The sequence below is a fragment of the Anastrepha obliqua genome, chromosome 2, assembly GCF_027943255.1.
Source record: "Anastrepha obliqua isolate idAnaObli1 chromosome 2, idAnaObli1_1.0, whole genome shotgun sequence".
In the NCBI taxonomy this organism is placed as follows: Eukaryota; Metazoa; Arthropoda; class Insecta; order Diptera; family Tephritidae; genus Anastrepha; species Anastrepha obliqua.
In genome coordinates, this window is record NC_072893.1 from 12,866,100 (window position 1) to 12,894,015 (window position 27,916).

The 27,916-nt window shown below is 39.3% G+C and overlaps 1 protein-coding gene across 1 annotated transcript in view; it reads left to right on the forward strand.

The window, feature by feature from the left end:
- The first annotated feature begins 5,907 nt into the window (after positions 1 to 5,907).
- Positions 5,908 to 27,916, forward strand: part of LOC129237092 (pituitary homeobox 1-like) — a 33,300-nt gene continuing 11,291 nt past the window's right edge. Inside the window, exon 1 of the mRNA XM_054871509.1 lies at positions 5,908 to 6,625. Coding sequence (XP_054727484.1) covers positions 5,908 to 6,625 — 718 coding nt within the window. The remainder of the gene's footprint in view (positions 6,626 to 27,916) is intronic.

The following is a 27,916-nucleotide window of genomic DNA, read 5'->3' on the forward strand; positions in this document are numbered from 1 at the left end:
AAAATTATGTTTGTACAAACTCCGTTTTCGAGATATTCCATTTTAAAGATTATTTATAAAAATGTGTTTACTCGTAAATACAAAAGTTCATCAACACAGCTATTTTCAATTGCCAGAGCTTGGCTTAAGTTTTGTTCATGATTTTTATTGAAATTGAAATTTGAATTGGCCGAGATTTGGTGGCTCCTAAAATACTCTGGCTAAAAGCCCATTGTATTTAGAGCTCTGGAAAGAGGGTAGATAGTCAAGGGGGAAAGGAGAAAAGTATCAGAGAAAGAGATAGGAAAGAATTATGATGATGATTTTTTTGATTTTTAATGGTTGAATATTCTTCAATTAAAAACAGAAAAAAATCGGATTCTTAAACTAACATTAAAAGGAAGTGGACACACAAGAATGAACTTTTTTTTCAAGTCATCTTTACAATCGAATATCTCTAAAACGGTTGCGTTGTGGGCATAATATATAACCACATTAATCAAAAATTGCTTAAATTATAATGCCATTTACTGGGGCTCATAAACTCTTAGTTCATTATATTGAATTAGAGGTACAAAATTATCATGTACCCATGTGAATTGCACAGCTCCACAAATGGAAAGATTATCTTACAAATTATTTAAACTAGCTATTTGGTAAAGCAATGAGTGCCGAGCTTTTTTGCTAGAGTCTTTAGTGAGGGGTGTTTTTTTTAAGAGCCTGATTACTTAAAATGATAAAACAGAACTGAAATATTATTGGGATGCATTTTAATATATATATTTTTTATTATAATCTGGTAGATAATTTCATGGCATTTCTTTTTTTAAAATGATATCCGGCTACGAGTTATATGGTCCATGCCACCAGTCTAATAAATTGATTGTTGAGCGCGCTGTATCAAAATTACACCGTCTTTTTGGAACCAAACGTTGTCGATGTCTAGCCGATAAATTTTTGGAAATAAAAATTAACTCAGAATGGTTCGATAGAGCTATCCAGCGCTTCTTCTTGATTTCTATGAACTTCGCGAATAGATTTATTTTTTTCGAAGTACATTTCCACAGTTTGGAAGCGTTTTTCTGGCGTTAAACATTCATGATGATGTGCCAAACTTGGCTCCATGAAAAAATTTTCCGAAAATTTTGTGTCTTTGGGCAGTGAAAAAAGAAAAAATTCAATATGTTCTTTAGTGGCACTCAGCGTTTCCACATTTTTTTTTCACAAAACTGTAAATTTCCAAAACAAAAACACTATATTTTCATCCGAAAACTATAGCCTCAAAAACGATTAAAAAAAACAAGTTTTTATTATAGTTAACTAAAAACAGTTTTAATAAACTAGAAAAATTAAATCAAATCACATTTTATTGTTATGAAATTCAATTTCATTATTTTTTGAAAATATATTTATAATTATTTTTTTTTAATTTTAATCAACAATTTATTACAATCTTAAATATTTGTATAAAAAATATTTTATTTTGAAAATAATAAAGAATACTGGAATTTCTAATTTATTTCTTATTTTGCTTTTATTAAAATGGATTAGGAAGCTTTTATTATAATTAAAAACAGCAAAGAAAGTAGAATTGAAAATAGTTTAATTTACTCGCTCAAATCTGAAATTCCGGATAAACTGAAAATCATCAGGGAAAACCTAGAAAGATTCCACGTCGATGGTCAAACCGAATGTATATGGCGTCAAGGTTGTGCTCTGTATTATTTTAATATACTCGTATGTATATAATTGGAGCTTACATCCTTCAAATTGGGTGAAACTGTCACAAGAGGCCAGTATCGATATTCAGTATCACGTTTGAACCAAGCGCTGAAAGAAAGAATGGCCAAATTGTCAAAAGAGACACGGCAATGCTACCGCTAGTAGTCCCCGACCTTTTTTTTGTTTTGTGGGAGAGGTAAGCTTCAAAATGCCTTCGCAACTACAGTAACTGTCGTCTACTGCGTTGAGTGGTGTGCCCTAATACTAAGAAACACGGAAAACCCAGGTTTTACCTCCTATAGGTTTTACCTCAATGTGTGGGCTTAATCATAAAGTAAGACAGCTACACCTCTCCAAACTACAACCTTCACCCACTGTCCTAGACTGTCGAGAAGGTTTTAAGACCGCAGCGTTTTCCTGTAAGAACAGAGACGGCGATCTGGTGACTGAAATCCAGAGCATACTTAAATTATGGAGGGAACACTTCTCAAACCTGTTAAATAGTTGTAGCTGCGCATGTCACACAGAATGTGAAGATCCCTATACCCCAATCGTCGACGATGGAATTGACGTTCCGCTACCCGACTATGACGAGGTGAGAATAGCGATAACGCGGCTAAAGAACAACAAAGCCGCGGGCGCCGACGTGTCGCCGGCTGAGCTATTTAAACATGGCGGCGAGAAGCCGGTCGAATGAAAACATGCCCGCCGATTGGAACTTAAGTGTGCTCTGCCCAATCCATAAGAAGGGCGATCCTGCAATCTGTGCCAATTACCGCCGGATTAGTCTTCTAAATATCGCCTAAAAGGTTCTAGCGAGCGTATTGTGTGAAAGGCTGAAGCCCACCATCAACCAACTGATGGGACCTTATCAGTGTGGCTTTAAACCTGGAAAGTCCACAATCGATCAGATATTCACAATGCTCCAAGTCTTGGAAAGGAGAATCGACACACACCATCTTTTCGTCGATTTCAAAGCATTCGACAGTACGAAAATGAGTTTCCTGTATGCCACGATATCTGAATTTGGTATTCCCGCAAAACTAGTTAATACGCTATGCAAGATGACGTTGCTCAATACGAGCAGCGCCGTCAGAAATGGAAAGGACCTCTCCGAGCCGTTTGATACCAAACAAGGTTTTAGACAGGGTGACTCGCTGTTGTGTGACTGACTTCCTTAACCTGATGTTGGAGAGGGTCGTAAGAGCAGCAGAACTTAATCTGCTTTTTTCAAACTAGATAAAGAGGCAAGCGAGCGAGTCTGGTGGTGAACGAGGAGAAAACGAAGTACTTTCTGTCATCAAACAAACTGTCGGCGCACTCGCGTATCGGCACCCACGTCACTGTTGACAGTTATGATTTCGAGGTGGTAAAAGACTTCGTTTATTTAGGAACCAGCATTAACACCGATAACAATGTCAGCCTTGAAATCCAACGTAGAATATCTTTTGCAAACAAGTGCTTCTTTGGACTAAGAAGGCAAATGAGTAGTAAAGTCCTCTCTCGACGAACAAAACTAACACTTTACAAGGCTCTCATCATGCCCGTCCTAACGTATGGCGCAGAAGCTTGAACGATGAATACATCTGACCAGGCGGAGCTTGGAGTGTTTGAGAGAAAGATTCTGCGGAAGATTTTTTGGACATTTGCACGTAGGCAAAGGCGAATATCGCAGGCGATGGTACGATGAGCTGTATGAGCTCTACGACGACATAGACATAGCGCAGCGAATAAAGATCCAGTGGCTACGTTGGCTGGGTGTAGTCGTCCGAACGGATACAAACGCTCCGGCTCTGAAAGTATTCGATGCGGTACCAGCTGGTGGTAGCAGAGGAAGAGGAAGGCCTCCTCTGTGTTCGAAAGATCAGGTGGAGAAAGATTTGGCTTCACTTGGTGTATCCAACTGGCGACGGTAAGGACAAGAGAGGAACAACTGGCCCGATTTGTTAAACTCGGCCAAAATCGCGTAAGAAGAAAAAGATCTGTCGACCGATTTAAAGCGGTATAACCTTTCCATCAGCAAGGAAAAAGTTTCTATGGCTTGTAAGCCTGGAAGCGAAATCGGCAGCTACTTACCAGGCTCGTATGCAGAAGGCTAATCTTCTACTCATCTTAAATTTAAGGATTATTGAAACCGGTTCGAGAATCTATATCCCACCTAGGACGGGAAAATGTATATATTATATATCTGCCTAATCATGCTGATCACTCTTATGAAGAATCCAAAACATGGTTCGGTTCATGGGGCTCTCAAAAGGCGATTAATCCTTCTGACGCGGAGCACTTGAGCTACCCGAATGATGAGAAAAAACGAATAATACTTTGAAGTGTAAATATGTCATCGCTTGTTTAAAACAATGCTTAGGGCATTAGAGAAAAACACGGCGGAAGCAAAGTTGTACACTATAATATTTATTTATTTATTTACTTATTTGTAAACCTAAGTCTAGTAATTTTTAAATTATAGCTAGTTTGTTTTCATTGTTAACGGATATCTTTTTTGGCAAGTGATTGTTTTTGTTTTCTGTGTACAATCAGTCGAGAATGAAGTCTTTAACCTTCTGACATGAACTGAACTTCAGGAAGCACTTAAACAGCTTACTTTTGCTACATTAGATGCCGAGCATGAATAGCCGGAAAAATGAAAGATGGGCGTCGACAAAGCCAACTCGAGTGGAAACGCCTACAAAATTTTCCAAGCACTTACACACACTTGTACATACAAACAAATATACATAAACATACATGCATGTGTGTATGTGCATATCTAAGAAGAAAGCAGATAATTTCAAGAATCATTTGCGCGCAGCTCACAAACCAATTAGAAAACGCAAACTAAATTTAGAACCGCCATTGAAAGTGAGCAGCCGAAGCGACAAAGTGAGAGAGCATGAATGTGGTATGAGAGGAGAACAGCATAAGGAGCGCACGCGATAAACACAAACATACACATGAACATAAATGTATCCATATGTACTTACTTTCGCTGCGCTGCGGATCACCAACGATCAGTGGAAAGATCATCATCTGGTCTACATTAAGTCAAGAGCATCGCATTGCCTGTGGGCAAAAGGGGGTGTGCAGCAATGAAGGTGTACAACATAGAGGTGCCTCTGTGTAATGTACATAGAAAATGTCTTGAGTTGGGGAAAAATTAAGCAGCAAAAACAAAAAAAAAAAAAAAGAAATGCTGGGAAGCCAACAAGAATTTGAAAATAATTTCAGTAGTCATTCGACTTTGGCATTGTTTAGTGTTTGCGCAGCAATTAAGTTAATTAACTCATTTGTGTTTTTTGCTAATTGAATTAGGACGCGAAAGAATCAAATTGACGACAAAAAGACCAACTCAACAAACGCCTGCAAGGAACTTGAGGAAATGCAAAAACAAGAAAACGCACACACATACATATACATGCACAGAAGCGAGGCAAGCCCATGATGAAGATTTCTAGCGGCACGAATGAGACTGATGTGATTCGGTAAAGACAAAAGTGGCGTAAAATCAAAAAATTGCACAGAAAAGTGAAATTGAAAATTCGAAAAAAATCGAAAGTGACTTTGAAAGTGTGAAAACTCCGACCAGAAGCGGCGACCAACCGGCTGAGAAAAGCAAAATTTGCAGCTAAATTACGCAATTGGGTGTTGATGTGAACGACGAGCGCGATTGGTGTGACAAAAGAAGCGCGCAAAATTAAAAAAAATAAATAAAAATATTAGAATACAAATAAATCAATTGTGGCGGAAAATAGTCAAAATTAAAAGTGACAGCTAATCAGCATGACGTTGTGTGTGTGCTAGCGTAGTGGCAGCATCCATGCGGCAGCATTGTCGTCCGCATCGCCCCAATGCAACTTTACTCCATGGCGTTGCGCTGTCATCGCCAATAGAGATCGACAAATGTCCATGCGACAATTTTGTTAATTAATTGACTCCTAATTGAATTAATGCGCAAACACACACAACTCACACACACACACGCACGCTTACTGGCATCGCATATTCAGCGTGGCGCTGCGCAGTTAGTAACCAGTGGTCCAGTCAGCGAAATTCGACACTGATTTGCGCTAATTTAATGATTTTCACTGCTCGCGCGTCTCTCCTCTCGTTTCCTGCGCATACACTTTTCATCTGCTTCTTCTACTTGTTCTTCTTCTTCCTCCTCCTCTACGCTTTTGTGCAAGTGCGTTTGTGTACGTGTAAATTACGATGCTTAACTATCACGAACCACAACACCAACAGCAACCACAGCCAATGCCGCAATTGAGTAGCTCAATTGCTAATACCGACAATTTCTATTATCCACAAACGTCAAACGTGCCCACGCTGACATTGCAAAATGCTGGCAACGGTGCCGGTGGCGGCGGCTGCGGTAGTGGCGGTGCCGTTGTTGGTGGTGACCGTAGCATGACAGCGCCATCATCGTTGAATCATCTGCACAACCTGACACACCATAATGCATTCGGTGTGCATAATTGCAATGCCAACAACAACAACAACACCAACAACAATACTTCCAGCATCAATTCCAATACCATTAATATGAGCCCACACCAAGTAGTGGCTGGCGCAGCCACTGGTACAGCGTATCGACAACAACAGCAACAACATCACCACCCTCACCTTCACCAGCACGCACAGCAACGCGCACAGCAGCAGCCACAATCAGATAGAATTGCCGTCGGCGGTGAGGTTACTGCTGCTGCCACTACCGATGCTGGCTGCGGCGGTTCTTGTTCGCCCGATGAACTTACAAAAATCGAAGATAACTATCCCTTGCACGTTGTCGGCAGTAAGCATTCTGAAAATGTGAAACGTTTCTCCGTGAACAACTTGTTAGAATTGGCCAATGATTGCCGCATTTCGGGCAAATTGCAGCATCAGCAGCGACAGGAGAATTTGGATGGCACGCAAATCAACGATCTAGGTGGGTTTACTTACACACACATACATACACATATACATATATGCATATACACATTTGATTGGGAAATATATGGGCTACTTATCTCGGATGCCTCGAAGCAAAACTTTTAGATAGGTTTTATATAAGCAAATATGTATGTATGCGTGCGCCTGCTTATTTGCGTGTAAGTGAATGTTTCAGGCAAATTTTTTCATGATTTCGCCTTGATAGCCATTTTAGCAAAAAAGTGAGTTAAATAGGTGCGTTCGAAATGTGATTTCCCTGCTTGTAGACAGCATTAAATATCGATTCGGTGGATGTAATGTTGTTATTGTGGTGTGATAAAATGATTATTGCTTCCGACTTGCAGGAGCCGGGAGTTGGGTTTTAATTAGTCACATGTAAGGTGAGCGTACGTTGCTTTGCTATTTTTAAGCCGAAGTCGTTCGCGTATTGTAAGAAATGGCATTTGACTTTTTTTCTAAAAAGTCAGTTATATGGGTTTTTGAAGTGAAACTTCTTAGAAATGCCGCGTTTACAGTGCTTCCTGGAGGTACAAACTCCTTGTGGACGATGCCTCGAGAGTCGCTGTTGCAGCGAACTGGCACCGGTTTCTAGTGGAAGAGGAAGGTTCAACGATCATTTTTCCCCACCAGCCGATTCGGTTGATCGCTTGGCAGACGCTCCGCGCGGGAAGGCTCATTAGTTTTCAATCAAACACTGTATCTTAGATACACTTTAGCCTAATTTTCCTGAGTTTTTCCTTGTGGTTGATAATTTTTAGTGAGAAATAACACTGCCTACTTTGTTGTTTGTGCAAACTTGTAGGAAATATATTTGTGGTGCCTACTTTTTGACGTTATATTTCCTTGGTGCCTATTGCTAGGGGCTTTTTTTGGACCCAATTTTTTTGGCGCTTTTTTTTTTGGTGTCTACTTCTCTCTCGGGAGTCTCCCTCTTTCTTTGTCTGCCTTGAAAGTTTCACTTCTTTTATGTGTACTACGCTACACGCACTTTTTTGTGTTATTTATTTGTCCATACCATCCATCGGCAAGGTTCCACTCAAAGTTGTGCCTAGTGTGGAAATGTTTTTTAATGATTATTTATGTCAACTACATAGATACGACGGGGGCCACCGTAGCCGAATGAGTTGGTGCGTGACTACCATTCGAAAGTGCACAGGTTCGAAACCCCGGGTACGAAACACCAATGATAAGAAATGTTTTTTCTAATAGCGGTTGCCCCTCGACAGGCAAAGGCAAACCTCCAATTGTATTTCTGCGATGAAAAAGCACCTCACCAAAAACCTGCCGTTCGGAGAAGGTTTAAAACTCTATTTGTAGAAAAACAGCAAGACGCACACCACAGGGGGCAAAATAAATAAATTAAAAATATTTATAATATATAATTACATTTATAGTTAAACTAGTAAATTAATTTTTGGATTTCTGAAGAGATCATTTCGACTTTGACCTAGTCGTGCAATTGCCTTGTGGTATAGTGGCAAGATTGGTTGAACATAATTTTCGAAAGCTTAGTAGCTTCATTTTGAAGATCAAAACCACATATGCAGCAAATAAAGATAAAGAAATGCATAAACGATGCAAGTGGGTCGCATTTCCTTACGTTATATAACACATGGGCTGAAAAATCCCGGAACAAAGAAAACACGCTTTTTTGTTCAAAATTAGCTTTATTCATCGACGTAATTTCTATCAAGAAAAACGCACTCATTCCAACACCGCTCTAAAATTTCAATACCACTTTAGAAGAACGATTTGTCTCTTCTTCTTCTTTTATTATTCTTCAGTTTCCCTTAATTCGAGCAAAATATCTTACGTGCGATCATTTTTTTAGGTCTGCGAACGCCCAGTGGTCGCTGGGAGCCAAATCTGCCTAATACGGTAGACGTGTGCAATTCGAGATTCAATTAATGTAGTTTTGCCACTGCTCAGAATCATCAACACGTTGTTGTTTTTGGTCAACAGTGAGGCAAACGCCGCACCCACTTTGAACAGAGCTTGCTTATAGTCAAATGCTCATGCAATATACAACCAAGCCATTATTTTGATATCTTTATGATGTCCGCTAACTCACGCAACTTCACTTTTCGATCATTTAAAACGATGTTATAGATTTTTTCGATGTTTGGGGTTCCCGCCTCATTCAGACGTACACTGCTTTGTGCAACAGCGGTGTCTCTACGGCCACGTTTGAAGTCAGCAAACCATCGCTTTATTGTTGTTTCTAATGGAGAGGAGTTCCCGTAGCACTTTTCATTTTTTTCCATCAAGAAGCTGTGTAAAATAAAAACACGAAGTACCGTCACTCTTAGCACGATAAATCACGAACTAATGAATAGAATATAATAAAATTAGAACAGCTGTATTTTCAATGTTAGTACTAACTGAAAAGAGTTGAATGCAATAAAACAAGTGCCATATATATTTTAGGCCCGGGACTTTTCAGTTCAACCATATCTATAAATATAAAAGAATGCACAATTGAAGCATCCAGTGTGTAAAGGGTTTGAGAAATATTAATGCACATGTAAATCTTGCCAGCGCGGGACATGCTGATTAGACGTGAAGATGGCAGTCTGTCTGAGTAGACAGAATCATCGGGAAAAATGTGATTGTACTCGACCAGAGCATTTGCCAATTAAAGCGAAGTTGGGTGGAAGAGCCAGCAAAATGTCAAAATGCTGCTTATTGGCAAAGTTGAATTGGAATATACAAAAAATGGAGAACTTGTTTAGTAAAAACGATGTCATCTGGCGAATAGAAAGCTGGATAGAAGATGCAAAATTGCTTTTAACAAATCACAACCAGGCAAGGACGAATGTGTTCATACAAAAAGACTTAAGTACTAGTAGGATATATAAGGAATTAGATAGGTCAGAAGGTCTAGTTTATTTAAAAAAATATGACTTAGAATCAAGCATGTGGATAATGACCGCATACAGCAGTGGTGCCAGGGAACCGCACTGTGGACATACACACACCGAAAGAATTTTTTAAGGGGTTAAGGGTAGTCAGAGATCCGAAAAAATTATGATTTTCAATAATTTTTTTCTGCTAGTCAAAGGCTTTACTTAGGAAATTTAAAAAAAAAAAAAGAAATTAGTAATAATAAAAGTTATCGCTGTTTGTGTGGAGCCCGTTTCTCCTGAACTCCCTTGCGGTGGTCATCACAAGTTCTTGGAGATTCATCTAAAATCAATCAGACAAGAGAAATTAGTTTTATTAGTAGATAATCTTGTGCCTGACCAAAGCTTTTTCTTTCCAAATTAACAATATGGTGGCCTCAGGAAATATTTTTCAGATTTTCGAGAAAAAACCCAAGAATTATTTGTTTAAAATACATCGAAATTTTTCAAAAAAAAAAAAATTCTTCGATCAGGCACGAGTTTTTATTTTTTCCAAAAGCATTATACATTTTATTGAAATCTACCAAGCGGTTTTTAAGTTAAAGTGATTACCAGTTCAAAGGACATAGTTTTGCGAAAAACGCATTTAAAGTTTTGCTATCGCCCAAGGAGCGTCCGAGCGTCCTTTGTTAATTGTTGAATAACTCGAAAAGTATTCGACGGATTCACTTCAAATTTTCACACAACTTTTTTAAGATATTACAGGGTTTCATTGAAAAGTAATGAGCCTTATTTTTTTTAAGCAGTTTTATTAAACTTTTTGGCTTATACAACTTATATTCTTCAAAATAGGACCCTTGAGCGTCAATACACCGCTGGTAGCCCTTCCCCTGCAGGAAACATTTTTAAAACTTATCCGCCGGAATCGCGTTCAATTCGGCTGTCACAGTTTTTTGGATCGCCTCGATGGAGTCGAAACGCCTCCCCTTCAGCTTTGTTTTCAGGCGCGGGAACAAGAAGAAGTCCGTAGGGGACAGGTCTGGGCTGTAGGGAGGGTGAGGAAGCACCGGAACCCCATCTTGGCCAATGCAGAGGTGCAGAGGAAGGCGGTCTGCGCCGGCGCATTATCATGATGAAGGGTCCAATTGTTGACGAGGTAACGATTTCCCGCACATTGTAATAAGTTAAATTTAACTCTTCACTGATCTCACGTAGCCTAGCACGACGGTCAATATTTAAAAATTCACGAACCCGGTTCACATCTTCGTCTGTTAGCGTCGTCGAAGGCCTTCCAGATAGCTGTTCGTCTTCGACGTCCTACCGGCCTTCCTTGAACGACTTGTGCCACCGTTTTACTTGGGCACTGGACAGAAATTGGTCCCCGTAAGCCTCCTTGAGTAGCCCAATGGTTTCGGTACTCGATTTGTTTCGCTTTACGCAAAATTTGATCGAGTAACGTTGCTCCAACGATCGCTGCATTTTCGCCACTGCAAAATTCTAACATACTTTCAAAACAGCTTTCTCGCGCGGAGCGATGTTGACTGCACCGCTGTTGCCAGCGAACTGGGACCGGTTTCTAGTGGAAGGGGAAGGTCCAACGATCATTTTCCCCCACCAGCCCATTCGGTTGATCGCTTGGCAGACGCTCCGCGCGGGAAGGCTCATTACTTTTCAAGCAAACCCTGTATACTTTAAGAAAATGCAAAAAAAATCCGTTTTTTTCTGATTACTCCTAAATTCTCCCCTTAAATTTTCAAAATATCAATATTCAATTTTTTACCATGAAGTTTTATAATTTTTCTGGCTATGCAGTTTTATAATCTATTGAGTTATTATACTAAAAATTTCAAGTGCTAGGCTTTTTCTTTTATGGAGGGAAAAAAATTTCAAAAATCAATGGTATTCTGTAGTCACTTGAAACTTAAACATTATTATACTGAAATTCAATGGGCTATAATACTCAGACAAAGAATGAAAATTCTGGTTAAAAAATTTAAACATTTGATGATATTTCCAAAAACCTTAAAAAACAAAAACTTTGAGTTATATTATTTTTGTTCTAGCACAAACCATAATTTTATAAAAAATAGTGGTACGCTTATAGTTTTTGCAAGTCTAGGTATTACTGGAAGATTCTGCTCACAAATATGAAAAATAAAATATTCTAAAACAGAAGCGTTAACTATTTTTTCTACCGCAAATCCTTGTACAAAATAATTTTTTTCTGACGTCCTTCTAAAAGAAAATGCGGACACCTAAGCCATTATAAGGACTGTATTTATTGTTTACACTTAATTGTAAGTCTATAGATTTTTTATTTATTAACATATATAGAAAATACTATGTAGCTGTAAAATGAATTGAAAGAATGCGCTTCTTTTCAAGGCATAATTTTTCAACTCGATTTTGAAATTTTGAAAAGGACACTATTATTTTTTTTGCCTGTATTCTGATGTGATGTGTGTAATTCTGCTGGAATTACGGGCAGGTCAGTTTCCCACAAATACTTATACGCGAGCGGTAACAGAATAATAAAAGCTGTTGAGCTCTATGCCGCAACCTAAATCCCATCAATCCTCTCCATTATATCAACAGCTCTGGCTAGCTGTAGATATCTGCCTGTTGGAGGTCTCATAAGGGTATCAAAATGGCGCTTTAGTTCTATTTGAGGAGTGCCAGACTGGCACTTAGACCACCTACCTACGTACCTACCTACGCCGCAACGCAATGTTAGATAATCACTGCTTTTAAAGGCGAAATGCTGTAGCAGCGGCTGAAAGGAGAAGCATTTTCCTTGCCATGACCAGTGATTACTTCGAACTGTTTTTGACATTTAAAAATATGCTAATGCTTATTAATTTATTGATTCTTTATTTTATTAATTTATTGATTTGTTATTAAAAAACTTTTCTAAAGGACGAAAAAGTCGATTGAATGTTTCAATCAAAACTTTTGAGAGATTTTAAAGGACCAGCATTTTTTATAAAACAGCACAGCAATTTGTCCGCTGTCGACCCAGTCGAGGCTCAGTCGATTTTGAGCAACTCGGCAACGAGTACATACATACTTACATACATACACACACACACAGCAGCCATTCAAATTGAATGAAAAACTGAAAAATTCCAACATTCTCACAAATGACATAATGTTAATTCATGTTGACAGTGCCGGCTGCTGCTGACAGCCAGGAAGGCAGACAAATAGCACAGCCAGAGTAACCGCAAGCGTTAACACCGCACAAACTAGCATACACACACACACACATGCGCGCACACGCAGGCTATAAAAAAGTCATTTTGTGCGGAAGCTATGCAACTCCAGAATCTAAGCATTTTTGTTTGAGTGCAATTCGAGAGTTTTCGCCTAACTTTTTGTTGACTTGAATGTTGACGACTGGTAAGCCTTTTTACCCTTTTTTTCATGAATATTTTTTTACATTTTTTATATTTTTTATTATTATTTTTTGCTTATTTTTTCTTTCCAAATTTACAAAACTTACATAATTATAATCATATTTTTGTCTGCGCTTGTCGGCTTGCCGCATGAATCCATCACAATTTCGTTTCTCCGCTTGCTGGCTGACTGGCTGGCTGGCAGTGGCAATTTACTGTTATTTTATTGCACGCCGCTGCTATTCCCGCGGGGCCAAGCAGCAAGCAATGCAAGGCAACAACAACTGCAATAGCATTGCGCCTTCGCTCTGTTCTTTGCTGCTGGTGCGGCATATTCAACGTCCAACTTAATTTAGTTGAGTTGCATGCCGCATGTGCAACGATGCAACACAAGGTGTATCCTTTTCAACTGAATAAAGCGCATGTTGCTCGTAGTTTTTGTAGTTGGTATAGTTTTTGTAGTTTTTTATTGTTGTGCACGCCGCTTTGCCGTCAGTGTTTCTCCCCATTTTAAGTTTTCGATTCTTTTGCGTTTTTGTTGCGTTGATCATTTACTTGCAACATTTCCATGACTGGCGATGTGTGTCGCTGTTTGTTTTCCATTTTAAATTTTTTATGTGTTTTATTTTTTCTATTTTCTATTTGCTACTTTTTTCTTTCCCATTTCTCTACCCCTGTGCCAAAGTGCCACTCAAAGGGTAGCGGGTAATCGCTGGCGTACCCGTTTTTCGTTTTTTATTCGATCCCACATCGCTTTGAGGCAGCAATTCCTTAGGGGCAGTGGCGGCAGCAGCGGCGGCGGTTATGGTTTTTTATACCGTGCAGCGAGCACATAGAATGCCAACAACAACAACCATAGCATTGGCATTTGAAGTTTGGTGACAAATTGGCATCGCTTGTGATGTGACAGATTTATTTTGTGCTACTCCGCTTTGAAGTGTATTTTTTTTTGGCTTTTTTGTTTGTTTTTTTTAGAACAGATATGTAAATACATATTCACATACGCATGTCACTCGTTTTGTTCCTCTTAAACTACTTACTTGTTTTAATTTCTCTCGTCTGCTCAATGGGTAATTGACTGAATTATTGTCTCTATAAAAAAGTGTTAAATTTATTGTTTGTCGTCGTTTTCGGGTGATTCCTCTGTTTTTTAGTAGTCGCTTACTGGAATTGTTACAGCTCAGTCTCTTCACTTTTTATGAACACTTAAATAGCAACAGCAACTCAATACGCGTGGTAGTTTTCTTGTTCATCTCCCTTTTTTATGCACTCAACTGCAGTATCGCCCGTCAGTTGTTTCCGTCGCAGCTCATCAAAATTGAGACATATCACATCAAGCGTGTAAGTAATACGTCAACGTTTGTGAATTGCCGCTAAATGCCGCCGCCCAGGTTAATTCACACAAAGACCCCTGAAAGTGCATACAAAATGAATGCTTGGTTGTTGTGATCTCCCTGCTCATAATCGTCGATGATTTCACCTACGAACACTGCGCGCCATCCCTACCAGAAGTGCATGCATGCATTTAAATATCAAACCTACAGTGCGGTGAAAAAAATTGTATTCGAAAATATGCTTTGGACGTGATAATACAGGGTCTTCCAAAAAGGTCGGATTGATAGCGCCAAGCGAGTGCGAACTGTCAGTTTTCGGGCATATGAAACAGTCAGCTAAAGAGATAATTTTTTCTTGGGCATCTTTTCATAGCTTACGATTTCATTTCAAATGTGTCGTCGAGCAAACCGCTTTGTTCATTTAGTGAAAGCAAAGCATTACAAGAATTTGGAAATCTTATTGGCACAAATGCATGATCTTGGTGGCCAATCCACTGGTTCGGGATAAGAGATAAATTGCACACCGAAACAACGATGCAGTAAATCCATTGCTTCATGGGCTGTATGGCAAGTAGCGCCGTCTTGTTGGAACCAAATGTTGTATGGATCACGGGCTTCAATTTCCGGCATCCAGCATCAAAGAGCCGTTTGTCATGACGCAATAGCGTTCCCCATTCACTGTTATATTGGCGCCAGCCTCGTCGATGATTCTTCCACCCCATAGGCCGCCGCCCCAAACTTTTTTTTTCAGGGGATGTAATGGCCGTTCTTGAATGGCTTCGGGTTGCTCTTCAGCCAAAATATGGCAAATTTGCTTATTGACGTAGCCATTAAACCAAAAATGAGATTCATCGGTAGGTTTTTATTAGATTAGATTAGATTAGATTAGATTAGATTAGATTAGATTAGATTAGATTAGATTAGATTAGATTAGATTAGATTAGATTAGATTAGATTAGATTAGATTAGATTAGATTAGATTAGATTAGATTAGATTAGATTAAATTAGATTAGATAAGATTAGATTAGATTAGATTAGATTAGATTAGATTAGATTAGATTAGATTATATTAGATAAGATTAGATTAGGTTAGATTAGATTAGATTAGATTAGATTAGATGAGATTAGATCAGATTAGATTAGATTTGTGGGGGGGTTAGACAAGTCTAAGCACTCGTCAGGAGACCATTGTACTACACTCGAATAGATTTCAGTAGAAAGAATAGAGATAGGAAAGACAAAAAGTGGATGGTAAGACGGTTAAAATAGTTTGAGGTCACTCTTCCTCAAATCACTTGGACTTATTGATAAATCTTAAGAGATCCGAAAGAGGAAGAGTATAAACTTTATCCATACTCAGTATATTGCAACCCAATATCTTAAATGGAAAACGCCGGATAGCTACATAGAAAATGCTCTACAGTGTCGTCATTTTCAAGACAGGATAGGCATACAGGCTGTCTACGACCCACATGATAGCCATACGCTGACCACAGACGTTGTGTCCGGTGACTACATCCACCTTCTGCTGAGTTTTAGGAGAAAGGTCGCTATTTTCCTGTTTGGTTCTTTCACAAAGCACTTGGCTACTCTGCACGAGTTCAACCCAGACTAACGTCCTCTATGGGTAGGCTTCATGAAGTTGTCAATCTATAGTAGAATCGATGCGGAATTGACACCTAGAAAGAGTTCAGGGCCTAGTGGCATACTTGCAGAGCCTTCATTTGCCGATTTATCAGCTCACTCGTTCCCTGCAGTACCACAATCTCCAGGCACCCAAATAAGACTAGCTGTATTGTGTTTTGCAATACTGTTCAGTTTTTGTCTTACATTCACCGACTAACTTCGAATAGCAGCGTGGGTTAGCAAGGGCTTTGAGTGCAGCTTGGATCGGTTATGTATACCATAAATTGGCCTGAGCGCGCGATGCACACTTTTCACAGAGCTTTGAAAATCGTATGGCATGCTAATATTGGACGATTTGTAAGCGTTGTTGTGAGTAAGTCTTTCCATGATGAAATATCAATGAATACTAAAAAAAATTATATATTTAGTTTGAAAGTAGTCACGCATGATGTGTCAAAAAAACGCTATTGGAAGAGGTTCTTCCAATCTTTTTTTTGTTGTTTTCCTTGTTTACTCCTCTCGCATAGGGCCTCGACAAGACTATTCCATCGCACACGAATCTGTGCTATTTGTTTTTGCACCGTCCCATGAGATGTCGGCATCTGCTGGTGCGCGCAGCATCGACCTTCTCTAAGTAGTTTTTGATCGACGGCAACCTCTGCTCCCTTGCGGGTTCCAGTCCAGTGCCGTTCTCGTGATGCTATCTGGTGTGTTTCTAAGCGTAAGACCTCTACATCAGCACTTTCTGCGTTTGATTTGCCTAAGGATGGGCTCCTCATTCGTTAATCTTCACAGGGCGTCGCTATTGATGGTGTTCGGCCAGAATATTCTGCATTTGTTGATGAAGGATTGTAGCCTCTGTGTGATGGCTATCTAATCACCCTTTAGTTTTTGAAGAATTTAATATACATAATATTTCTCGTGGTTTGTAGGAGGCCCAAAGAGCTTCATGCTTCATTTAGTCACCTCCACATGTTGGATGGTCTTCCGTACCTGTGACTTCCTTGTGCGCACCACTCTAAGGTTGCTTAGAGGCTTCCAAAGTGTATTCCCAACCGGTTGCCATTTTCATCACCAAACTTTGAGATGACTAGGAACGCACAACCTTGCGGATACAGCGATTGATGAATGCTTGCAGAGTTTTTATTTGTCTTTATTTGTCTAATTCCATATCTCGTTTTCTTACAGAATAACAGATTTAACGTTTCACTCAAAGGCTCTTAGTTTCATACACCTGGATATATGCGAAGATCTCCAATCTCTATTCGATTGCGCATGTAAGCTGCTGACTCGCCAGTTCTGTTGATGATGCTTCTGAGAGAGCAGAATTCGTCCCCTTCCTCGATGTTAATGTCGCGTATCTGCCTGCTTTTGCGGCTCACTCACAGCCTCTAATGTTGTGATGAAAACTTTGCCCCTTACTAAAATAAACTAAAGTCGCGGACGAGCTGGCAAGAGCAGATTCATCTACTGTTTCCATAGGATCACGAATTTTGGTGTTTTCAGTTGGTCCATGAGGTAAGAAAATGAGTGGGCTTAGCAGTAGCCACATGCGCTGCATGTGATATTCTTTAATATGTCTACCCGATGAGCCCATAAGTTTTGAAGAGGTTTGAAGAGGTTTAAACAATATGTGGAGTGTTTTCAAAGTATGGATGGTATCGTACAATAACTTGTATGTGTAATTGGCACTTAGGTACATCATTTTGTGGATGTTGTCCCACAAAAAGAGCGGCATACAGCGTTTTTGTACACTCCTAGATTTGTCATTGCCTGTCTAGCGGAAACTGCTTTAGGAAAAACATTTTCTTCCGAATCTTGGTCGCACACAAACCTATTTCGATACGGCGACTGCCAAGACCGTACGAATTCATAATTTCCTCAGTACTTTTGGGGTTCTTATCTTGATTAAAATATCAATTGGATTAAAGAAAAGACTTTTTGGAAAATTTTTCTTTCAAATACACAAAGTAATAATTGGTGTGTGCCGATCGCTTCTTTAATAATTGCGATTTCGACCCTATTAGCTGCAAAATATTTCTTAAGGCAAAATGCGGAATCCCTTTAATCAAGAGCAATAATTCGAAAATCTCAAACTTATTTTCTTTATCGTTTTTATCGTCGAGGGTAAAAAGTGTAAAATTCGTTTGGCATATTGGATCTGCCATTTTTAATATTGAAAATCTGTTTAAAACAGGGGCTGTGGAGGATGATTCCATGTCGTCCGAATGCATACAAACGCTCCGGCTCTGAAAGTATTCGATGCGGTACCAGCTGGTGGTAGCAGAGGAAGAGGAAGGTCTCCTCTGCGTTGGAAAGATCAGGTGGAGAAGGACTTGACTTCACTTGGTGTTTCCAACTGGCGCTGGTTAGCACGAGAAAGAAACGACTGGTGCGCTTTGTTAAACTCGGTCAAAATCGTGTAAGCGGTTATAGCGCCAATTAAGAAGAAGAAGAAGTTTAAAACCAGGGATCTCTAAAATTACTCTTTTATATAAGTTTAAGGCGAAAAATACAGCTAAAACTATGAGGAACTTTGGAAGGGAAAACCAAATGCTGAAACGTTTTTGATTTCAAAAAGTTTCGGTTCCCTGATGCAATGATTCGGGAAATCTGCTTTGGTAAAAAGTTCTTGCCAAATTTTTGATCGAGGGAATTGATGAACCGAGATTCTGTTTCTAGTTCATGTGAATCGGACACCAAACTCTTTAACTTAGAGGGCCTTATTCCAGGCCAAAGTAGTGGTGAAGGATTTAAAGACAATTTTTTTTTACTCTAAAGCCTACCAACTAAAATAAGGATCACTTACTGAATAGATAAGCTCTAATTGTATTAAAAACTAATGGGAGATATAATGTTGTCGACCCCTTAACAATCAGAAACTCACCAACTCGAAGTCTTCTAACTCCCATCAGGATAAGCGACTTGTCACTGGCATATCAAATATCGTTTATGAGGCAACGTCGCTCAACTATATCAATGTTTTAGTTACCCACGTGTTCTCTATAGCAAATAATCTATTTTTAAGATAAGGCAACTATCTTCTGATAAAATAAAAATTTCTTCTTCTTCTTAATTGGCGCGATAGCCGCTGACGCGATTTTGGCCGAGTTAAACAAAGCGCACCAGTCGTTTCTTTCTCGTGCTAACCGGCGCCAATTGGACACACCAAGTGAAGCCAAGTCCTCCTCCACCTGATCTTTCCTCTTCCTCTGCTACCACCAGCTGCTACAGCATCGAATACTTTCAGAACCGGAGCGTTTGTATTCTTTAGGACGATATGACACAGCCAACCAAGACGCTGGATCTTTATTCGCTGTGCTATGTCTATGTCGTCGTAAAGCTCATACAGCTTATCGTTCCATCGCCTGCGATACTCGCCGTCACCAACGTGCAAAAGTCCAAAAATCTTCCGCAGAATCTCACACTAGAAAGGAACGGCTCGTCGGATGTTGACATCATCTAAGACTCTGCGCTATGCGTTAGGACGGTCATGATGAGAGCCTTATAAAGTGTGAGTTTTGTTCGTCGAGAGAAGACTTTACTACTCAGTTGCCCACTTAGTCGTAAGTAGCACTTGTGGGCTGGAGAGATTCTACGTTGGATTTCCAGGCTGACATTGTGATCTGGTTCCTAGATAAACGAAGTCTCTTACAACCTCGAAATCATAACTGACAACAGTGACGTGGGTGTCGATACATCAGTTTGTTTGATGACCGGAGGTACTTCGTTTTGTCTTCGTCAACCTTACTGTGCATATTTTTACCCCAAAGTGTACAAGTATGTTTTTCAGAAATCACATTGCCTTTTGCTTTGCTTCATCCACGAACCTTCTCCTTCCCTCGCCCTTAACAACAAACGTACGTCAACTCTGTTGCTTTTATGTTGACAGCTCGGCTATGCGCCCCTGTCAAACCAAAATCACATGCACCGCCTTTCAGAAATTGCCCACATATGGCGCGTGTATGTGAGACGATTTATCATCACAAGCGTATACCATACCGGCAATAAAAGCAGCAACAACAACACGCTAGCATAATTCAAGTGGCTGTCGGCGTGGCAGCCTACCGCAACCGAAATGAATAATTAAATTTTAAAGAGCACTAAATTTTCACCTAATTATAAATCATCATCTTTTGTTGTTTTTTTTTTTTTGTTTTCACATATTTATGTGGATTTTTCTGGCCCTGTTTTCAACCAGTGACGACTACCGCTTGCTGACTGTGTCCCTCTCGTTATTTCGTGCGATTTAGTGAGTTACGCGTGTTCTGGTGTAATTTGTGTCATCCGATGGATCAGTGAGAATACATTTTGTGGTTTGTTGACAAACGATTCGCATAGCGTTTTTTTTCGAGGCGGTTCATAAGCACCAGGAGCAATAGTTAATAGGCCGCAAGCTGAAAGGCAGAGATAAATCGAAAGTGGTGGAGGTGGTGATGAAGAGGTTCAGGAGTCCAGAAAGATAAACGACGTAGAAGCGGCAATGAATTTCCTCATATCACAAGTCGAGTAGACGAACTGTGTGGCTGAAATCAAATGCTTTTGGCGACGCTATCAGCAGATTGAGTACCAAGAGAGCTGAATTATTTGTCGGTACGATTTGGAGTATGGAAGCGTGACCGCCATAACTTGGAAACTATTTAACCAATTCGATTCAAACAAACTGCATTGTATACGCTTGGTTAGTTGGTTAAAGTGGTGATTCATTCAGAATCCAACCAGCGCTTCCGCACCAGTTTGTTGCCACATTCTCGTTACCAACTGGTTTAACGGTTATTTACAGCATGACTATATCCAGTCTGTGCACTTAAGAACCTTATTAGGTTGTTGACAGCTAAGTCAGACTCTCAAACAGCGGTTTGCCCAGGGTTGACATTCTCTCCCTCCATGAGGCAGGGCATTCACAGTTTCCTTTTTCTCCGATTGTTTGCAACTGTGACCGTATGTTTTGTGAAGGATGCCTATTTTGGTTGCTTGTTCTCCCACAGACCAAAAGTCAGTTATCACTGCCATGAGATTCTAGGTGTCCCGTCATTTCATGTTTACCAATGTTGATGACATCTAAGGTTGTAGGTGGGCCATAACGTTCTGCTAATTCTGCACTTCGTCTGGTCTCTCCATCTACATTTCGCGATTCAGAGGTATTTTAGGGAAATTGCACTTTTTACTGCACCTAGTGCTATGAATACCGATTCTGAAAGAGAGTTAGTCATGACCAGTTCATTCGCTTTTTCATTACCTTCAATGCTCCAATATCCAGGACCCATATTAAGGTAACTTTATGGCTTTCGCTCGAGCTGGCGATATTGCCCTTAAAAGAGAAATCTGCGATTAGTAGCCCACAAGGTTCCCCAATTGCCAGTACTTCCGCACAGATTTTCCAATTTTAAGTCTATGAGAATATATACCAGCTCCAACACCACAATCCATTTTTGAACCATCTTTATAGACTCTAGTGTTGAAGTTGTTTAGTAAGAATCCATTATTCCATTCCTCCTTTGATGGAAAGAGAGTGGCAGAATTCTTATTGAAAGTTACCGTCGAGACGATGTACTCAGTCTTCACCGAGGTTAACTGAGTTTGTCGCAGTAATAGACTGGCATGTCCATGAGCCTTTTCCTTCCAGCGACCTGCTTCATTTAACCTAAAGTCAGTGCGTCGAGAGTCTCCCTAGGACATGATCTGATTGCACCAACTGTTATTGCACAGGCTGATCTTTGTAATCTGCTAAGTAATTTGATGTTGTATTCTCTTTCTAGAGTGTATGAGCTTATAATACGCAGTATATTCAATAAAATGTATAGTCACCACCATTAGCTGTAATGGCTTTACATCTTTGAGTCATACTTTGTGTTAATTTCTGCGAAAGTTGTGGAAGTAATCGGCTCCAAATCATTCGAATTTGTCTCGATAACTGTTTGCGCGTCCATATTTATTTTCCTTTGAGTTTTTGCTTAACTCCTGCCCAGACACTTTCAATAGGGTTGTCATCAGGCGACTGTGAAGCCAAATCCAACATCTCAATCCCATTTTGCGGTTTTCACTCTACATACATTCGGCTTCAATACGTGGGATGGTTTTCCTCTTGTAAAATCCAGGGTTGGTTAGTTCTTCCAAATGTCCTAACAGCTGATGATAGCTCAGCTTCTGGTCAAATTTTATTCACCAGAACCAATTCTTTGGAATTACTGTTCTGTCGAGCTGTTACTGGTAATTAAAGTCATTACATTTGCATGCTTTTAATAACCACTTATACACCAACGACTACAAGATGGAAAATGGGATTGAGTAGCGGCATTCTGTGACTTCTTGGGACAAAAAGATTATTCGATCTGCCAGATTTTGTAAGTATTTTTTAGGCAAAAATAATTGCTACAGCCGTTTGGAGGGACATAAGCCACAATACCTCGAAAATTATTCGCCATTTTTACTGGTAGTTGAGCTACTATTCATTGGGGGGAATATCCAATATTTCCTCGGTAGATGGCTGTATGTAGTTATCGCCATCTCGTAAGGTATCAATCAAACATTTCACACTAAAATAATTATTTTGCTGGTTTTTGTGTATGCCATTCAGTTTTGAGTGTTGAGTGTCCATTCAGGATGTTAACCATGGAAGTCAACAAAGAGAAAATTCGGTACATTTTACAGTTTTTTTTTTAAATATAAGTCAGGCCGCTAAGATTGTGAATGGTGTTTACGGTGCCGATACTGTAACTGCTAATTACATGCAATTTTGGTTTGGTCGATTCCGTTCGCGCATTTTTGATGTTAAAGAAAATGTCGATAAAGTCGTAAATGTCGGTAAAATCACAGAAATAATCGAAGTTCACCGGCATCGTAGCATCGCCCTGGAGCTAAAAATCGACCATAAAACAGTTTTAAACCATTTCCACAAATCCAGATTCAGCAAAAAGTCGATATTTGGGTGCCACACTGGGTATGAAAAATGGGTCACATATGACAATATTGTTTATTTCGTTTATTATAAATCACCCCGCCGTAGACGAATGGGTTGGTGCGTGATTACCATTCGGAATTCACAGAGAGGTCGTTGGTTCGAATCTCGGTGAAGGCAAAATTAATAAAAACATTTTTCTAATAGCGGTCGCCCCTCGGCAGGCAATGGCAAACCTCCGAGTGTATTTCTGCCATGAAAAAGCTCCTCATAAAAATATCTGCCGTTCGGAGTCGGCTTAAACTGTAGGTCCCTCCATTTGTGGAACAACATCAAGACGCACACCACAAATAGGAGGAGGAGCTCGGCCAAACATCTAACAGAAGTGTACGCGCCAATTATTTATTTATTTTTTTTTTAAACAATTACTGTTTTTACAGACGACTTAGATCTAATATGAGCTTAAATTACTACTATTTTACTATAATAATTGAATAAATTAGAAAAACGAGTTTAGAAATTTATAAAATTCATTCTTTGAAAGCGAAAAGTCAAGCGGAATAGAACTCGAGATCTCATTGAATTCTCTTAAAGCGCGGGCAATAGGAACATTACGCGCATAATTCGTGTTAATAAATTTAAGATGAAATGGATAAGTATTGCGTAACGATCTAGTAGGAATATGGAAGTAAATGCAACGTAATAGAGATGAACAGTCAATTTCTCCTTTAATTACACTAAAAACAAAAGGCAGTGAGAGTATAGACCTTCTACTCTCTAGAGACTTAAAGTTAATTAAAATCAAACGAGAATGATTGAGAATTTTAACGACTTGAGAGCATATTTAAGGAACACCTTTTGTACACGCTCAATTCTCTCAATAGGAAATTGGTGGCAAGGCTTCCAGATAAAAGTTGTATATTCTAATCTAGAGCGATAAGTGAAAAGTAGTTTGTGAGTGTAAGGCTCCGAGAACATCGAGCTATTACGCCGTATAAAACCTAAGACTGAGTAAGAAGTTGCCACAATAAAGTTAATGTGACTGTTGAAAGAAAAATGTGAGTCAAAGATCACCCCTAGATCTTTGAATTCATGAACAGATTGAAGCAAAGTATTATCAATGCTGTAAGATGACTGGAAAACCTTTTGAGTTTTAGCGAAGGTGACATGAAGACATTTCTTAATACAGGGTGGCTGATGCTACATTAAGAAACTCAAATAACTTTTTTTTAGTGTATGGAATTCATTTATTTTTTTTTTCAAGTTGTAGGTCATTAAATTTTATTAAATGCAGCTTAAGTAGTTTTAAAAATAATTGAATTTAAATGCCCCCCATGCTCGTTGACACAAGTGCGGCATCTTAGTAAAAAGTTGTTCATTGCTGCTTTGAGAGTTGCGACAGGAATAGCCGCAATTGTTGCCCGAATGGATTGTTTTAGTTCATCCAAATTTGTTGGCTTTGTTTTATAAACTTCTTGTTTACATAAACCCCACAAGAAAAAGTCAGGTGCAGTAAGGTCAGGCGACCTGGGGGGCCAACGAAATTCGGAGTTTCTTGAAATCAGTTTATTGGGAAATTTTCGTCGCAACTCTGTCATAACAGTCTGGGCTATGTGAGACGTTGCCCCATCTTGTTGAAACTACACAGAGTTGAAAGGAATTCTCTTTCGGCGTAGTTCTGGATAGAAAAATTCTTTCAGTATTTTCAAATAACGGTCTCCAGTAACCGTAACGGTGTGACCATTTTCTTCAAAAAAATAAGGCCCGACAATACAGCGTGAAGAAACCGCACACCACACTGTCACGCGAAGAGGATGCAATTCCGTCTCGTGGAGTATCTGTGGGTTAGAAGTACTCCATATTCGACAATTTTGTTTGTTCACATTGCCGTTTAAATCGAAATGGGCCTCATCAGACATGAAAAGGCAGTTTAACATGTTTTGGTCTTCTTCCACCATTTGCAGGATCTTCTGGCAAAATTCCAACCATTTGAATTTTGTAGGGAAATAAGTCTAAATCTTTGTGCATTATTGTTTGCAAAGACTGTCGGCTGACACCAAGTTGAGCAGATAAGCTTCTTGTTGAAACCCTTGGATTGCTTTGTATAGCTGCAGCTACACCAGCGATCGTTCCTCCGTCCGAACTGGTGGGTTTCGATGATAAGGCCTTCTTGCGACTGTTCCTTGCTCAGCAAAATTATTCACCAGTCTCATTATGGTCCATCTGCTCGGGGGATCGCCGCCAAACATCCGCCTGTACTCTCTCTGTACCAAAACTACGGACTCAAGTGCGTGATAGCGACGGACTATCCAAATTCTTGTTTGCGTGTCCCAGTTATCCATTTAAATAAATTTTAAAGATCAATCTGCAAATTAAAACAAAAATGGAACCGATAACTTAAAAAGAAAAAAAGTTATTCAATTTTTTTTTGGTAGCGGCTTTCATCAGCCACCCTGTATTTAGAGAGATGCCAGAGTTACTGCACCAGCGAACGAGCGCATTAATTTCCGTTTGCAACATAGGAACATCCTCATTTTTTCTAATGGACAAATCATCAGCATACAAAAGAAAGTTGGCAAATGAAAAACAGGTACAAAATCATTAATAATTAGAACGAAGAGAAGAGGCCCTAAAATACTGCCTTGTGGCATCCCTGAAGATGCAATGAAAGGTTCCGAACATTCACCCTCAATCTTTACCACACATCGTCTATCGGATAAATAAGATTTCAACCATTTAAAGAAAACTAATATAAACCAAGCGAGGCTAATTTACGTAAAAGAATTGTATGAGAAACTCTATCAAATACTTTAGAAAAGTCCATGTAAACATAATCGACTTGAAAACCTTCAGCAAAAGTTCCAAAGAAGTATTCATCAAAAGCACTCTGGTTGAAAACTGTAGACCTACCCGAGATAAATCCATGCTGATTGGGCGAGATTAAGCTTTTAGTTGCAAAGTAAATTTTTTCTTTTACAATTCCTTCGAAAAGTTTGGAAGTAATAGAAAGCTTCGAGATCGGCCTATAGTTACATACAGCATTCTTTTTGCCACTCTTGAAAGTAGGGGTGATAGTTGTGATTTTCCAATCGTTGATAAAAACTCCCGAAGATAGAGATTTATTTAAAACTAATTTGCGAGGAATGACAATAGCCGTTTTTAAGAAAAATTACTGACAGCCCATCCTTATCAATCTACGAAGAAAGTTTTAAACCCAAAATCCCATTCTCAATGTTCAGAGAAACCAGGTTTAAATAGTCAAAATTCAAAGATGAAGATGGATTATCATGACAAGGAGAAAACGAGTACGTATCATCACTAGTGAAATTAGATTTGAAAAAATCGGCAAACAAATTGGCTACGTCCACAGGAGTTGACGCTAATTTGTCATTATAATGAACCGCAGAAGGGACTCGAGCGCTTGACTTTTTAGATTTAACAAATCGCCAAGAGGCCTTAAGATTAGACTTAATATTCTCTTCAATCCGAAGAATATAGTTCGTGTATACGAATTTATTTAAACAGTTGAATTTTTTAAGCAATGCTTGTAATTTATAAAGATTCATCAAGACATTCTTAGATGTTAAAAATTGCTTGTGAAGCTTATTCCGCTTATTTTTAAGTTGATAAGTGTACCATGCAAGTTTAAAAGGTTGTTTTTTAAATTGTGGTACATATTTCATAAAAATTTTGAGCAACGCTTTAAAGGTAGAATAGCACTCAACAATATCTAATCCAGAAAGCAAACCTTCCCAATTGATGTCATGTAAAATGCTGTTTAACCTAGAAAAGTCACAAGAGGGGAAATTGAAAGCTATTGTCTCGTCTGGTTTACTACTCGCAAACTCGCAAAACTTGACGTTAAGCATTAAAGTGACATGATGTTTATCAGCAGGCGAGAGGGATGAGAAGCATTCAGAGATAGAAGTATATATTAATATTAGCGCTGACGAATATGAGATCAAGAATTCTATTAAGGTTATTTTCGAAAGAATTAATTTGTACTAAATCAAGGCTTAATAGGTTATCAATTACATATGATTCTAGTGATGATGTGACATTAGTTGGGATTAGACTGTGCTTACAGAAGTTAGTAGACCAAGAAACATTCGGAAAATTAAAATCCCCAAAAACACTAATATGGTTATCATCAACCGTATTTAGAACTAGGGAAACAATGTTGTCCGTATGCGACTTGTAAAGATCAAAATTACTATTAGGCGGTGGTGGAGCTAGAAGCGTTTTTCTAGAATAATTATTAAACTTTATTTCAATTTATTTGCAAATTGTCTAATGTTACAATCGAATGTATTTAAAGCGCGGTCAAGCAAAGAAATGAGTCCGGTGTGTCGAGCAGTCAATCGAGCAATGAATAGTCTTAAAAATCTTTTAGCAGTAGGTAGTCGATGACGAAGAATGGTGGGTGACGAAGACGAAAAAGAAAACGGTGATGTGTGGTGGTGTGATTTGCGCTGCAGCTGCTACGAGTGGTGGCGTGATGTTTGTCGTGCCGAAATTACGTTTTTTATGCACGCACTTTTGTATTGGCTCTCGATTAGCGGGACATCTAATCGAACGATGAAAACTGACCTACCGCTAAGTGCACTGCTATGGTTGCGTTGTCCCAGTGGTAATTTTCTGTTGCGTTATCCCAGTAGGGATTTCTGTATTTCAACATCCACCCCCCCTGGGAAGCGATGCTTCACAGTCCTTCCTAATTGCATTGAGATATTGGCAGTTTGGCTACTCGTGTTATGGCTCGCTTGTGAGTGCTTTCTGCGGTTTTTATGATGACTACTCTGACCTTTCCGTCAGATCCTTCGATGGTATCTAAGATGCGACCCATGGGCCATTTGAATGGTGGAGTGTGGTCTTCCTGTAGCAATACTAGGTCGCCCTTTTGAATATTTGGCATTGGAGACTTCCATCTTTTTCGGCACTGTAATTCTTGGAGATAGTCCTTACTCCATCGCGCCCAAAATTGTTGCTGGATCCATTGTATTAGTTGGTACCTTTTTAGTGTTCCAGTGTTTACTGATGTTAGCGATTGTTCAGGAATAGACGATAGTGATCGACCTATAATGAGATGTGCTGGTGTTAAAGGGCGAAGGTCATCTGGTGAGCTCGACATGGGCATCAGGGGTCTGCTATTAATCATTGCTTCAGTTTGGCAACAAATTGTGTGAAGC